The 16,869-nt window shown below is 36.0% G+C and overlaps 1 protein-coding gene across 3 annotated transcripts in view; it reads right to left on the reverse strand.

Annotated features, from left to right (window-relative positions):
* Positions 1-15,778: 15,778 nt before the first annotated feature.
* The window catches only part of LOC135708881 (protein lozenge), a 96,759-nt gene continuing 95,668 nt past the window's right edge, over positions 15,779-16,869 (reverse strand). For 2 of the 3 annotated variants that reach the window (XM_065231053.1, XM_065231052.1), the window contains one exon: positions 15,779-16,651. In XM_065231053.1, coding sequence (XP_065087125.1) covers positions 16,617-16,651 — 35 coding nt within the window. In that variant the 3' untranslated portion in view covers positions 15,779-16,616. The remainder of the gene's footprint in view (positions 16,652-16,869) is intronic. The other variant, XM_065231051.1, reaches the window with a different exon arrangement.

Below are 16,869 nucleotides of genomic sequence, written 5' to 3' on the forward strand. Positions count from 1 at the left end.
TTATATGTGTTTAATTGGAAATAGGAATAACTTTTCGGTCATCAAAACAAAACTTTATTTTTCTCGGATCGGTGCGAATGTTACTTACGACATAATGAAAATTTGCTCTTGATATGCTCTTCGTTTCCTCAACTGGCGTGACCCAACGAACTTGCCTCCGTACGAGGAGCGTTGCCGTCTCCTGGAAATCGAACCATTAGAGGTGAGACGGACGATCGCTCAAGCTATGTTCGCTGGAAAGCTGCTTACGGGTGACATTGACTGTCCAACACTGCTGTCTCAGCTAAATATGTATGCCCCTAAGAGGCCTCTTCGTCAACGCGACTTTCTGCTTTTGGAACCACGGCGCCGAAATTATACACAACATGAGCCAATTCGAGCAATTAGACGGTTTTTGCAAAACCATCATCCAGAGCGAAAAAAATAAATAGCCATCACACGGGTGGTCGAGTATATGTAGCGGAAAACAGCTCAAAATGCACCCTGGGGCAAAACGCCCGATGTGATTTTCCATAGCATTCCCGTTTTTAATTCATAAATTTGACTAGCCACAGTGCTAGTTTAGTACTTTAGTAATTTCGGCACAAACAATCCCAGAATTAAGAGTGGAATAAATATGAAAAACCAAATCGGGCGTTTTGCCCGGAGTGTTTATTGTAATTAAATTTTAGCTGCAACCTTGCGTGTGACAGTAAATTATCAACACCCTTATTTACGCATAATTATGACATCTACGCTTGTGAGTGGATAGTATTCATTCATATCTCGAGATTCCATGCAATAAACATCAAATAAATAGTAGTAATTAGCCAGAAATTAGCAACATTCAACAGGACATAAAAGTATGTCGCACGCGCTTGTCTGCTTCTTTGTGCGAAAATGTTCTGTCGCTGGCCCAAAATAGTCCAGAAATGCCGCTTGAGTCGCTCCACAGTGGTACAGAAGTTAACGATGACAGCAATCGCTTTGTCCGCCATGCGAAGTAAAGCGGCAGGGAATTCCTAAAGTTATAAGCAATATATAATACAACAATACAAGAATATGGGTGATAAATTATTCCAATTTAATGTGAGAACATAGCATAAGGCCTATTCATATGTTCTCTTATCCTAGTCAAACGTTATTTATGTTTAATTATAGCACGAAATATTTTATGTTTCTATCATGTATTACTATAAAATAAACCATAATGCTGTTTGTTCTAAAATTAAACGCAAGCGTTATCAAAACGTAACGCACTACCGATGACATGTCTCCATGTCCGATGAGACCAACTCAGAGAGAGAGAGCCAATTTTACTCAGTTGTATGCACTGAAAACGAAACTAGCTCAGAGCGTGAGTCACTTCTACCCAGTTGTGAGACGCTTGTACTCATTTATATGTAAAAAAAAATCTAAAAGCGTAGGTCCCTCAGAGCATGAGTTATCTACTCAGGTCACTCAGTGCTGAGTAACCTACACAGAAATAAAAAACTACCCAAAATTTAGGTTAAAAGAACCCAAAAATAAGTACATCCGTTAAAGTATCCCGTTGGGTAAAAATCAAATGACGCGTTGATTCATTTTTACCCAACGGATAAGTAATGTGTAGATTACCTAAAGTTAGGTCGAAAAAAACTTGTAAATTTTTTGTCAGGGTGCGGGAGTAATAAATTTTATATATTGTATCATTATTTCAATTAAATGTTTGATTATCACGATATATTTTCATAATTTGACTTATTATTAACAGCAACGTAATTTTTTCAGACAAATTCACCATTTAATTTAGTTTATAAATCATAACCGCAAAATCGACTTCAATTTACTCAACGCTGAGTAACTTTGAAGTTGTCGTTGAGTAAAAATAACCCAAAGATGGGTAAAAAAATTCCCTGTCGATTTGGCTTCAGTGACGCCATTTCTAATTTGCATTTCGTACGAAAACCAATGTCCGCGTTGTTCTACACTTTCGAATGTAAATTTTCTTTAGTTAAATGTGTCTTTAATTCACGGATTCAGTGCGCGAGTTGCGAGAAATCAGTTAGGATCTGAATAATTGGAGCCTGGCTAGCAACCCGCTACAATTACGACTTTTCCGTATTTGGATTCTGTGCTCGGAAGGAATTCCTGGTAATTAAAGCGTGAACTTTTATTTCTCATAAACTTTGATAACTAAATTAATGTATTTGCTTTTAGGTTTTCATCCCGCCATTCCAGCATCGATTACAAGCGAGTTTGCTGGCAAATTCGTTGGGTCGTGTATGTACTGACATCGGTGGATAACAGGATCCGAAGCAGTCATCGTTAATCGACGTGTTGCTACGTTTGTGTTTTGAATAAAACAATAAAAGATCGTTTCCTGGCACGGTTTTATTACCATTTACATATCACACTATCCTATTATTAATTATCTTTTCCCTCATCAAAAGTTCCACCAAAGCAGTTCTGCCTGTTGAGTAATTTTAACCCAATGGTAGGTTATTTTCTGGCGTTAAAATTTACCCATTGGGTCATATTGGGCTATTTACCCAAAATTGGGTATTTTAGTGTTTACCCAAAAATACCTTCTTGCACGGAAGTTCGAAGTTGAGTGAAAAGAACTCAAATTTGGGTAGTTTTCTATTTCCGTGTACACAGAAATTCAAAACAACCCAAAATTAAGTTCATTTCACTCATCTCCCATGTTCCGTACGATAAGCCAAATTTGGGTAAACCGGCTCAAAGTAGTTTGCATTTAAGCACGGCAAAAAAAATTACCCATCGCTAAGTTATTTTCAATTTTTTCTACCCAAAATTAAGTTCAATTAACTCAAATTTGGGTATATCGCATATTACTCAATTTTGGCTTCTTGTACGGAACTAGACGGTTGAGTCGAATCTTTCGTTCTATTTTTGACAACAATAGCTAGAGGAAATGAAACGGACAGAGGTCAAATAACTCAAATTTGAGTTTAAAAAACCCAAGCGGTGGGTAGTTTTGTTTTTCTGTGTACGTTTTTTTTTTGTAAATATACCATACAACTGAGTAACAGTTACTCTCTCTGAGTTTCATCGACCGTGCACACACTTAATTACGGCTCCCTGCTCGGTATTTATTTTTACAGTTTTCGAACTGTAAATCACAAAAAAATACCGAACATTCAGCTTTTCTCGATGAAAGTACTGATTTCCATACAGTAAAAACTAAATGACTGAAAACTCAACTGTTTAAAAACTCAGTAAAATTTTACCGACTTCGGTAATTTAAACTATGTGTGTGTACCATCATCAAAAAACTGCATTCAACATTGTGTGCAACATTTTAAAATATTAATGTTCCATGCAAGACTACATACTGCGAGGATAGTTTTGATCTGTTTCGATATATTTTTCGTGAAATTATAGCAAACCAGTCGCGTATAGGAACATCATCATTGGACACAAAACACCCAAAATTGTAATTACCTACCGACTCTAATTTACGATTCATTAAATTACCATACTCACTAGTGAGCCTTAGAATTTAATGAATTGACGATTTGATCCCTTAATGCTCCGAATCTTCTAAAGGACTTAGGATAAGCTTAATGAATTCACAACTTTAACGGATGTTGCAGATCATACGAAGAGCCATTTCGTGGCTTCCAGGCAATTTTGTCATAACTTATCATAGCAAGTAATATGAAAATAAATGGCTGAGCTCTAGAATAGGATTTATGAAATTACGTCTTCTAAGGATGTTCCATATTTTCCAATGCCAACAACCCAATGACCTCCAGGGTTAACATTCCGACCATAGGTGCATATTCATTTATACATATACGCTGACCCCACAATTATGGAACCCTTCCATTTGATTAACTTGCTAAAAATGGGAAGTGCGCCCCCTTCTATTTCTGCTGTTAGTTAATATGTGGCGATAAATTGCTGCCGTACGTTAAACTTTAAACGTACTATATGAATGGAAGCAAACAACTGTTAGAAGAAAGCCATTTAAAATTCATAAAATTAAAAAACAATTCTGGCACAAAACCATGCATAAATAGTAATTTCTTAAAACAGTTAGTATCCCTGAATATTACCCAAATTAAATATATGATTGATAGAAGTTGTTAGGTACATCCTTCATCTTTCAACGTTTCAATTTGTTACTCCAAGCAGTGCTGAGATTTGTCATTGTCATTGACAGACTTTTGCGCGATATTGACAGTATTATTTTTCGCATAGTCACTGACAGACTTGATACTCAAAAACCTTCGTTATAATCTCATTCTTTTTTGACGTAGAACTACGTCTTTGTCGACTATACTAGGATGCAAATCGAAAAATATGTGTGGTGAAATAGTGTTAGGTTTTGAACGCTTGTTACTTTGTCATTTATTGATGAAATTAAAATCCAAATACGCCAATCGATAGCATATTACATTACGAATCTGAAATAAATATTTTTTTTCTTATTTTCCGTAATAAAACATTTGAAAAATGTACAAATGATAATGTTATCACTGTTTTCATGAAATAAGCGTTTTTCCCAAACCCAGTCATCATAATCGAGTACCACTTGGTTGCACATCGTTGCACATAGATATAAAATAGCGCTTCTGCTCAGTCCGCATCGTGCTCTCTTGCCGTGCGGATCTATTTGCTTTTTGCTGAAGGAAGTGTTACTACTACCTAAAGCTACAACAAATTTAAACAGCACTTTTCAGTGCTCAACCTGTAAAAATTTTCTACCTTGTTCAACTCTTATTCCTCTTCGATCCTTGTTTGGACCCTACCCGAGGTAATCCTTCTTGGATATCGATTTGGAAAATTCCTCTTCGATCCTTCAGATTCTTATAGTAATCTGCTTGGAAGTCGATTTGGATAAAAATTTACTGCCGCCATGGCGCCTAAACGCAAAAGAAAGGGGCAAACTCTTGACCCCCCTTCTGATGAAATTAATTTGAGTAATCAATTTGATTTGCTCACGGATGATGAGAATGATCCATCATCCAAGAAAAATTCTAGTAAACTTTCCCGGCTTAATGCCAAGAAGGAAAAGATTCCCCCTATTGTGATAACCACTACCGATTTCCATGCTCTTCGCATGGAACTTTTGAATTTCGTGAAAGTTAAGTTTTCACTACAAATTGGACGTCGGGGTGAATGCCGTGTATTGGCTGAAACCTTGGACGGATTTAAATGTCTTCTCAAGTATCTTACTGAGAAGAAGCACAAATTTTTTACTTACGACACCAAAACTGAACGTGTGTTCAAGGTTGTCATGAAAGGACTGCCCAGTGGTGAATCCCTGGATCAGATCAAAGATGAACTGGCAAAATTACTTGGAGTTGTGCCACTCCAAGTAATCAAAATGAAAATGAAATCCCGTCCTGGCGATTCGCGCAACGGGATTTCTAATGATTTTTATTTAGTTCACTTCAAGTCTAGTGAACTAAACAACCTTAAGGCCTTAGAAAAAGCTAGCCTTATGCTCCATGTCCGAGTGAAGTGGGAACACTTCAGGAAGACTGGAGGAAATTTCCAAAACCTCACCCAGTGCCGTAAGTGCCAGGGATGGGGTCACGGAACTAAAAATTGCTACATGCCAGCTAAATGCATGAATTGTGGTGATTCCTCTCACGCAAAGGACGACTGTCCTGTGAAGGAAGATCCTAAGAAATTTAAATGTTCAAATTGTGGTGAAAACCACAAATCCAATTTTTGGGAATGTAAGACTCGCAAAGCGATCCTACAATCTCGTTCTAACCGTCAGGTAGGAAACGCTCCACGTTTCCGACCAGGTACAAATTCCTCTGCTGTTAACAACGGTCAGCGAGGAACAAATTCTACATTCGTACCCGTAGGTACAAATATCTCCCCTGCTTCAAATGTTTCATCTGTACCTACTCCCCTCGCTGCTAACAATGTTCAGCGAGTTAATGGAGCTACCTATGCTGCTATTGCAGCGGGTAGAAATCAAAATACTAACCAACGTTCTAATGGAAATTTTGACAATTTTGACTTAGGAAGCATTACTGCCCCCAAAATGGAATTTTTACAGAATTCATTAATTGACATGATTTCTGATATGCTTAAATCTAACTCCATGTTTGATGCTATTCAAACTGGAGTAAATTTTGCAAATAATATTGTCATGACTTTAAAATTCAGTAATGGATTTTAAAGCATTAAATATTGTAAATTGGAATGCTCGATCTCTTAAAGATAATGAAGACGAGCTATTTAACTTTTTAAGAGTTCATAACGTGCATATTGCCGTTATAACTGAAACGTTCCTTAAACCTGCCCATAAGGTTAAGAAGGACGCAAATTACTTGATTTATAGAAATGATCGTCTTGATGGACCCTGTGGTGGCGTTGCCATCATTATTCATAGACAATTAAGCATAAAATTCTTTCTTCATTTGAAACCAAAGTTTTTGAAACTTTGGGGGTTTCTGTTGAAACAAAATTTGGACAACTTACGTTTATAGCTGCCTATTTGCCATTCCAATGCGTAGGCCAGCAAAAGAATTTTCTCAAGGGTGACCTCCAGAAACTTACCCGTCATAGGTCTAAATTCTTCATTATTGGTGATTTTAATGCAAAACACCGCTCATGGAATAATGCTCAAAGCAATTCCAATGGTAATATTCTGTTTGATGATTGTTCTGCAGGTTATTACACTATTCAATATCCACACAGCCCAACATGCTTTTCTTCTGCAAGAAATCCCTCCACTATTGATTTGGTCTTAACTGATTCATGTCAACTTTGTAGCCAATTGGTTACCCATGCTGACTTCGGTTCTGATCACCTTCCAGTAACTTTTGAAATATCCCAAGAAATAATTTGTAATCCCAACAGCTCTACTTTCAATTACCATAGAGCTGATTGGGAGCAGTATCGAACATTTATGGAATATAACTTCGATCCAAACATTCCTTTGCAAACCAAAGATGAAATTAATTATGCTCTTGAATCTCTGACTACTTCTATAGTTGAAGCAAGAGCTGCCTCAGTACCAAAATGCGAGGTTAAATTCGATTCAATTATAATAGACGATGATCTTCAGCTCTTGATCCGTCTTAAAAATGTCCGTAGGAGACAATATCAAAGAACACGCGATCCTGCCATGAAAGTTATCTGGCGGGATTTGCAAAAACAAATTAAAAAGCGATTCTCTGCCCTGAGGAACAAAACTTTTGAAAATAATATTTCTAAATTAGACCCGAGTTCCAAACCCTTTTGGAAACTCACAAAAATTTTGAAAAAACCTCAAAAGCCTATTCCAGCGCTTAAAGAAGGTGGTAAAATTTTGATCACAAATTTGGAAAAAGCTCAGAAACTTGCTAAGCAATTCGAGAGTTCCCATAATTTCAGTTTGGGTCTTACTAGTCCTATTGAGAATCAGGTTGCTCGGGATTTTCTGAATATTTTCTCTCGGGAAAATATTTTTGATGATTCCTGGGGGACTGATTTGGACGAAGTAAGGTCTATAACTAAAAAATTTCAAAATATGAAAGCTCCAGGTGATGATGGAATTTTCTATATCCTCATCAAAAAACTCCCAGAGAGTACCTTGTCTTTCTTGGTAAAATTATTTAACAGATGTTTCCATTTGGCATACTTTCCTGATAAATGGAAAAATGCAAAAGTTGTTCCAATTTTGAAGCCGTATAAAAATCCAGCTGAAGCTTCTAGCTACCGTCCAATAAGTTTGCTTTCTTCAATAAGTAAACTTTTTGAAAAGATAATTTTGAATAGAATGATGCTTCACATCAATACGAACTCAATTTTTGCAGATGAGCAGTTTGGATTTCGCCATGGGCATTCAACTACTCATCAACTCTTAAGAGTTAACAATTTAATTCGTTCAAACAAATCTGAAGGCCACTCAACTGGAGTTGCTCTTCTAGACATAGAAAAAGCATTCGACAGTGTTTGGCATGAAGGTTTGATTGCTAAATTGAAAAAGTTTAATTTTCCACTTTATATTATGAAATTAGTTCAAAATTATTTAACTGACAGAACTCTGCAGGTAAATTATCAAAATTCCAAATCTAATCGACTACCTGTTAGAGCAGGAGTTCCTCAGGGTAGCATTCTTGGGCCTATATTGTATAACATTTTCACTTCGGACCTCCCTGATTTGCCTCAGGGTTGCCACAAATCTTTGTTCGCTGATGACACAGGCATTTCCGCTAAAGGAAGAAGTCTTCGTGTTATTTGCAGCAGACTGCAGAAAAGTTTAGATATTTTCTCTTCTTATTTACAAAAATGGAAGATTTCTCCCAACGCTTCCAAAACTCAACTTATAATATTTCCACATAAGCCTAGAGCTTCGTTTTTGAAACCTAGTAGTAGTCACATAGTCACTATGAACGGAGTTCCAATTTCCTGGTCAAACCAAGTGAAATATCTTGGATTAATACTTGACCAAAAATTAACTTTTAAAGATCACATTGAGGGCATTCAAGCCAAATGTAACAAATATATTAAATGTTTGTATCCTCTTATAAACAGGAAATCCAAACTTTGCCTGACGAATAAACTTCTAATATTTAAACAAGTTTTTAGACCGGCCATGCTTTACGCTGTGCCAATATGGTCTAGTTGCTGCACTACCAGGAAAAAAGCACTTCAAAGGATTCAGAACAAAATTCTGAAAATGATTTTGAAGTTGCCTCCCTGGTACAGTACAACCGAAGTACATAGAATTTCGAATGTTGAGACTTTAGCACAAATGTCCAACAAAATAATTAATAATTTCAGGCAAAAATCGTTGCAATCCTCAATTGCAACGATTAATTCCCTTTATACTTAGATAAGATTTAGTTTTAGTTTTTAGTTTTAAGATATCAATTGTTATACTGACATGCAGGTTAAAAAACCTGTTTAAAATACTGAATTGCCAAGACATGAACAATGTAAAAACACTTAGATATATATCATAACAATTAAGGCTGGTACGTTACTGCAGTAACTGGAGCACCTAGGTTAAAATGAAATGTAATTTATTTTGAATTTGGAACAAATAAAGAGTTAAAAAAAAAAAAAAAAAAAGCGCTTCTGCTCATTACCACTTTGGACGGCGTGGTGCTTGGTCCTGCAGTAAGCAGGGAAAAGTCAGTGGTTAAAGGTGACTTTTTTTTTGGGTCCCTTTCAACTAAGGGGCTGTTCATTACCTACGGGGGGGAAGGGAGACGGGCAAGAATTCCAAAAAATTGTCTACGTAGTTAATGAACAGCCTCTTATACAAAACGCGGAAAAGTTATTTATGCAAAACCCCCCCCCCCCCTCCCTATAACTATACCAAAAAAAAAAACCAAACCACTCACAATATTTTGATGGTATTCTGTGAGTGATTTACCACCACTGTAAAACATATCTGGTACATATGAAATTAGATAAACATCCGAGGTCCATCCTTTTTTACATATTCTGCACAAAAGATACTTTCTGCCCCGCCCAATTCATTAAAAAGGTGGGAAATCCTGCCAGGGGCGGGCTTAGAAAGTATTTTTTGTGCAGAATATGTAAAGAAGGAGCGAAGTCGGATGTTAACACAAATGAATAGACCGTGCATTATAGAGAAAAAAGCTCTATATACTGTTTCCAATTAACGCAATTACTCAGGAATGCTTGTGTGATTACGAACCAGCGTTTCAATAAATTCCTATTTCGAGAACATTGTTCACTCTATAGTATTATTAGAAACTAGAAAGTTAGACTTTTTCACCAAACATACATTTTTCATGTCCATATGTAATATACATAGAAATAACACGGCTTGCATTTAGACGCCGTGTGAAAATGACATGAATAGGTCCAACCAAAATCCATTACCCTATACCGGAGCAAGTAGAAACGAGTAGGGAAGTTGAAACGGTAGATGTAGCTCTTAGCGGAAGTGAATAATCACTGAAATTATTTCTAATATAGTTTGCGGTAGTACACAATGCCTCTAAAAAATAATTAAAGTGAATATGCACTTCCACTAAGAGATACACGTACTGTTTCAACTTGCACCGGTGTACCTTATTTATGATGTTTTCTATCAAAACATTAAACAGGTGGAGAACCTGTGTACGAGCTTTTGCTCTGACATTGAAATTCAATAGCTAAATCCCCTAATTTTGAATTAATGATGTACTAAACACCTATTTACTTATTGGAAACCAAACGTTTCATCATACATGACGTACATCAATTTTGCGTAGTTCTACGTCATGCTGCGGTCGTGTCTAGGACACAACCCTTTAATTTTTTTTTTCAATGACAAAGGTTCACCTGGTAACAAAAAGTGTAATTTCGTGCATTCTGTATTACATTATTGATATCCAAGCAGTTCAGGAGATAGATGCTTATTCGCTTTAACGGCTCCATGCATTTGTTTTGCCCAAGTCATTTAATTCCGTTAAAAATTTAGTTAATAAAAAAAATCTACACAAGTTCGTCACTGATACAATTTTCCCTGACATGGTTTGCCTTGACGATGACTGTTAGCTTATATTAGTGACCAAAGCAGAATAGGATTGGGCGATCTTGGATCGATCTTTGAAAGATCGATCTTTTTCATCCCGATTTCCGATTTTTCGGATCGATTCTTTGTCCACGAAAAGATCGAAAAAATCGATCTCTTCTTTCGGTCTTTTCGATCTTCAAAAAAAAAGTGTTACATTTTTTAAGTGTATAATATACACTGTATATGCATCAAAAATACGATTTACTCTCACCCCAGACTGCGTGGTAAATTTAACGAACATAACGGCCACATCAGCATACAGCAACATTTGATGGTTTGAACTACCCAAGTAACCATACACTGATAAAATTTCAAAGATTGTTTTTATGTGTCCCACACATGATCTTTTGCAATGTGATCAACAACTGATATCGGACACATACTTAATATGTGTACACATAAAAGCCATGTGTAACCACACATACTATTCATTTGACTCATAAATGTCATGTGTGCTTCTGGGTGGATTCTGTTTAGGTGTGGTCTCATGAAAATTATGTGGAATTTCACATGGAAATTCGTCAACAAAAATATGTGGAATTTTATTAGTGTAGGCACGTTATTTTGCATTTTTGGCTATTTTGGCTGAACAACGGCTATATCAATGTTTGCAAGTTCTGATGAGGCCCGTATATAGCCAAAAAGGCGAAATAACGTGCCTATGGTTACTTGGGTACCCCTCCCCTGTGTTCATTGCTCCTAACTTCCACGACAACATATAATTGAATATTATAAAAGAAAGAAATTTTTGGGGTACCAACGTTAACAAGCGTATTAAAATTAAAATAAAAAGATCGATCTACTAAAGATCGATTCTTTGGTACCAATTTAATCAGTAGATCGATTCTAGAGCCAAATATAGAGTGAAGATCGATCTTTCTCTGAAGATCGCCCAATCCTAAAGCAGAATTGTGAATATCACAGTGTATTGTCCAGATTTTGCAGCACTGTCTCCAAGTGGGCTATAATACGCTCACCGAATTGTAGTGTGAAAAGCATAACCATCAGGCGTGAAAGTTTAATATTCAATAGTTAAAGAGCAAATATAAAGCCTAAATATATGCTTCTGTGGGATGAATTCAGTATTTGCCCCTCAGTGTTTTGAAAACAGGTTTTTGCAAGCCTTTCATTTCACCAATTTAACACACTCTTTGTGGATTTAACGAGGATCTTTCTTAGCATGGGCATTTTTCCGCCGTATCTCCCAATTGTTTTTAGTTGATCCATAATTCTGGGATCAGTGTATCTCCACAACATGTGATCTCAATAGAAATCGTGGAGCTCTAGGATGAGTTTCATGAATTGCATATTTTAACGGATGTTACAAACCTTCCGAACGACCCTTAGGCGCAGAGTTCACGGTTATATTACAACCCTACATTTAGGGGAAATTGGGATAAAATGCCCATAGCGGGCAAAATTTGCCCTTCTATCTAAGTTATACACTCCGCTTCATAACAATAGAACCACTGAAAAAATTTGCACATTTCTTTGATAGTGTATCTGTTTACTTCATTCATCAGCACATAATGTCCGTGTGATAGAGCTAACGTACACCACAATGCATTTGTATTTATTAACATGGTTTGTGAATGGATAAAAGAGAATTGTGTGAAATTTGCTGTTTCACAACTATAGAGACAATTATAAAGTCATTCGCTTCAGTTGCAGCCCAGTTTCTTTCACCAATGATCATGTTGTGACGCGTTTGTGTAAGCTCTAAAATGTCGCGTGGAACGCGTTTGTTGGAACAAGAATAAGGAAAGATTTTGGCTTATCGTGAATGTGATGTTAGTATCGTCAAATTGCGCGTCGTTTAAGTAGATCACATCACGTTATCAGCACTTTTTTGTAAATACCGTGGGGGACCGAAATCCGTACACCTCATACAAGAAGTAGACGTTTTTTATGAAATGTACGAATTGACATGAAGTTTTTTTTGGAAATAATAAATGGAGAAGACATCAATATATTCCGGAATCAAACACACATATTCTACATATGGTGCAGAAAAAGTCTATTAGAATTGAATGTAAAAAAATGCAACTTAATATCATTTAGCAGGAAAAAAAAACAACTACAAATATTTCAATTTCACTAGGAAATCATAATCTAGAAAAATGTGAAAGAGTTAGGGATTTAGGAATTATCTTAGACTCTAAACTGACTTTCATAGACCATTACAACACAATTATTCACAGAGCAAATAACATGCTAGGCTTTATCAAGCGCTTTTGCTATAACTTTCAGGACCCATACACAAACTATATATTGCCTATGTGAGGTCAATACTGGAATATTGCAGCATTGTCTCCTTTTTCAATCACGCACGAAGAAAGATTAGAATCCATACAAAAACAATTTCTATTATACGCTCTTCATAAATAAGTTGGACATCATTTCCTCTTCCATCATATGAAGCACGCTGCATGGTTATAAACATACAAACATTAAAAGAGCGTCGTGAATATGCAATGGTTTCATTTGTAAACGATATCGTTTCGCAGCGCATTGACTCCACAGAACTTTTATCAAAATTAAATTTCCATACACCTACTCGGCAACTCCGAAATCGAAATTTATTTGCCATAAAACATTATCGCACAAATTATGCAAAATATGGGCCATTAAACCGCATGATGGCCTTTTACAATCAGTACTGCGAAACCATTGACTTTACAATGTCTCGGCATAAACTAAAACAAAATGTTTACTCTAGAAGGCATTATAACTCATAAAAAAATAGGTAGACAAAATTATACTTTTAAACTTTTGTCCAAAGTTAACGAAATAAATAAATAAATTTAAGAAAACAAAACTGTATTCGAATATGTACTAGTCTACGTTGGTTGGCGAAATAAATAAATAAATAGATATGGTGGACCTAGCAAACGGGGACCTAAGAAAAAGCTATCCTATAGCAACGCAGAATAATTCAAGCTGCAAGCAACTTACTAAACAGCTTGAATCAGATAAAGTCAGAACTATCACTTGATGTTTCGCGATCGACAGTCTACCGAACATTGAAAGGCAGTTCTCACATTCAGCGACAAAAACTGAAGCAAGCTCCACGGCTTTTGCCTCGTCATAAGGAAACTCGACTTCAATTCGCACGAGACAAAATGCGTAGAGGTTGGAGTAGGGTATGTAACCGTGTTAATTCACAAATAAACAATTTTTTAATTTAGTTTATTCCTTCAGGTGATCATTTCTGATGAGCAGAATTTTAATTTGGATGGGCCAATTTATTTTTCCACACGCAACTTTGGTGCTGATAGTTTGATGATTTGGGGAGCATTTTGTCTAGGGTTACCATATGGTATCCTGAAGGAGGACATGTCCTCCTTTTTAATATTTTTTCTACATCCTCCTTTTGGCCGAAAATGTCCTCCTTTCTAAACCTTGCCTTTTTCCAGTACCGTATTCATAAAATTGTTTTTAAAGAGCGTTGTTTGCAGAGCTTATTTGTTTAATTATGTCGTAACCTCATCTTATCTAGCAAATGCCATTCGATGGTGGGACTAGGAGTATACTACTGCTGTCAACCCTCCTACATTTAGGCTGCGGTTCATTTGGTGAATTTTAACTTATATTTGACTGATGGAAAATTTTCAAATAAACCTGCTATTCTACCAGACTTATTTCAGACAAACCAGGAATCAATTCCTCTAGGACTTTCTTTACCCCCTGATGTTAATAGGTTAAGGTATTGCCGAGGCCGAGGTTTCCCCTATCAAAAATGAATGATGAAGGCTAGTGTGATGCAGAAGTTAACGAGAAGATGAATTGAATTGGTAACGACTAAGTTATGAACAATCTCAATTGAACTTTAGCAAATCATGAAATTTGTCATAGCGCACATATTATTAAAACGTTCGATAAAAACTCATTGTCCTCTTTTAATGTTAAGAAAAGGAATCATTGTCCTCCTTAGTCTCCAATCCTCAAATGAAATGTCCTCCTTTTCAAGTTTGTGATATGGTAACCCTAATTTTGTCAGAGTGGAATGGTGAATTTTGCTTTTCCTTCAACACGCATGAACAGTCAGGAGTACACCGAACTTCTTCAAAACTATTTGCTACCATTCTTACAACAAAACCATCAAGTTAACTGGACATTCCAACAAGTTTAACAAGTTAACAAGTTTAGTGTAAGACGTTAGGCACAGCATGTTCGTAGTTGTGGAACGCCCAGTTATAAATCCGTGTTGATCTATACTTAGATATTGCTTGCAATACGCACAGCCAGAGAAGCAAGTTTTGGATATTTTTTTCCAAAAACTTAAGTTTTTTTCAAAAATCATAACATTTTTGTCCATCATTTCTCCATCTTGTCTTATAGTGAAATAGCTGGCATTCATTGTCTCCTAAAAATATATATAAAAAAAAATACAAAAATCCGTTTCGGAAAAAAAAAACTATTTATAAGTTTTATTTAAAATTTTGTTTAGAGTGCATTTTTTTTTTCTTCAAATAGTTCCAGATGTTCTCTATAACATTGCAGAAGATACCAAACCGATTGGACAAACATTGTTCGAGTAACAGTTTTCTGAAAATAAGCATAACATTTTTCTATAGGCCCTTTTCAAAATTAAGGCTCCATTTAAAATGGTGATCTGAAGATGCAAAATTAAATGGCATTGTTGGACATGAGGAGCGTTTCTGAAAATATTCAGCCAAGTGAAAAAAATATGAAAATTAATGGATTTGCGAATCTGGAGTCACTCACCAATAAGAGGAGATTTACCTGCATTTGATGGGGTGTAAATGTTATTTTCGACGTATGGAAAATTGTGACTCCTCCTCCAACTCTGCAGTTTGAGTATTTCTAGTAGGTTTCATAGTGTGCACAGAAACTTCACATAGGAATATGGCTCTCATGTTGGCCTATGATTCTAAAGATTGGGCCCATCGATAAAAATATCATGTTCTTCATGTTTTCTTAGATCAGTGTGTCATTTGGGTAATACAAATTGATAATCTTTCATGTCAAAAAATGTTTTCCTTTGAAATTTATGTATGGGTCCAATATTAGGGACACTTAGGCCGACATTAGGGACATTTTCCCTGTTGTGTTTTTTTTTTTTTTTTTTTTTTTGTTGAAGCCTGACACAATTGTTCTAGGTGATGAAGGGTCAACTAAATACTAATGTAATAATCAGGGCCGGTTTTCTATACCTGGTGTAGGGAACGATACTTCAAGTTTCATTAAATTTTATGTTTAGGTAAACGCTATTTATGGGTCATTTTTCAAAAGCTATTTATTGACTGGATTTCTTTTCATTCATCGTTCAATAAAAATATCTTTCTTAATTTATTGTACTAGTTTTACTATCTTCTAACACAGGTTTAACATCATAAGGCAATAAATACAGAAAGGAAAACAATTTATACTGGACTGACTACCAATTTCAGTAGCACCACAAAACCATTAAATGGCTAACAAAGGAATACACGAAGATAAAATATCTAGCTAACACTTAACAGCATTTTTAAATAGCTACTTTTCTACATATAACGATCCATCCACTAATCCACAAATCATGTAAAAATAAAACAAATCCATTATCTATCACTAGTATTTGCTTCCTGCGGCTCGGAAGAGTCTTCGAACGAATTGCTAAAACATCTTCACCCTGCGTGTGGAGGACGAGGAAAATGTTTTCCGCCTCAGTTCAAATGTTGTGTTAGGTTAGTCTCACTCGTTTACTCTACGCGCTCGTTTTCCCTATTTTCCGCTTCCCAAACATCGCTGAGGAGCCGTATCGATCGTATCGATATATTGATGGATGCGTTGGTAACGAATTTGCTGGCGCACCGTGTCAGAAATTTAAAAATCAGAGCAATGGGTAAATATTACCACAGCCGATCAAGAAAGCAAAAGTGGTATTTGAGTTCAATGGAGCGCAGCTAACGGCTTAATGCTATACTGTTGTTGATGGTGAATGAGGGATGTTTGATTTCCAAACAAAATCATGTGATGGCAGCGGAAAATGGGGAACTGGCGAAGGGATTTTCGATGAGCAAGTTTTTTTTTATACAATTGAGTATTTTTTTGTGATTCTTCTTGGCGGAAATGAAATCCCTTTTTTTTCCTGATCTGGTTGGGACGTTCGATGACACTGGGCAGTAACTGGAATGACTTAACCTACGACGATTTTACCATAGTTATCGTTATCTGCAATAAAAGGGGAGGGAATTTGCATTAAAATTTGTATTTTAAAATTAGTAGTTACACATTTTACGAAATGAGGTTATTTGATTGCTTTTTTACGTTTACATTGTGATACATAAACCACAGACAAACGGACATAAATTGCATGTTTTTCATTGAATAATTATTTATCATTCAAACAAAAGTTTTCATAGCCAGCCATGTATAGTCAAGTACTTTGG

The sequence above is a fragment of the Ochlerotatus camptorhynchus genome, unplaced genomic scaffold (genome assembly GCF_037179485.1).
Source record: "Ochlerotatus camptorhynchus isolate MF236.1 unplaced genomic scaffold, CSIRO-AGI_Acam_v1.1 ptg000338l, whole genome shotgun sequence".
Lineage (NCBI taxonomy): Eukaryota > Metazoa > Arthropoda > Insecta > Diptera > Culicidae > Ochlerotatus > Ochlerotatus camptorhynchus.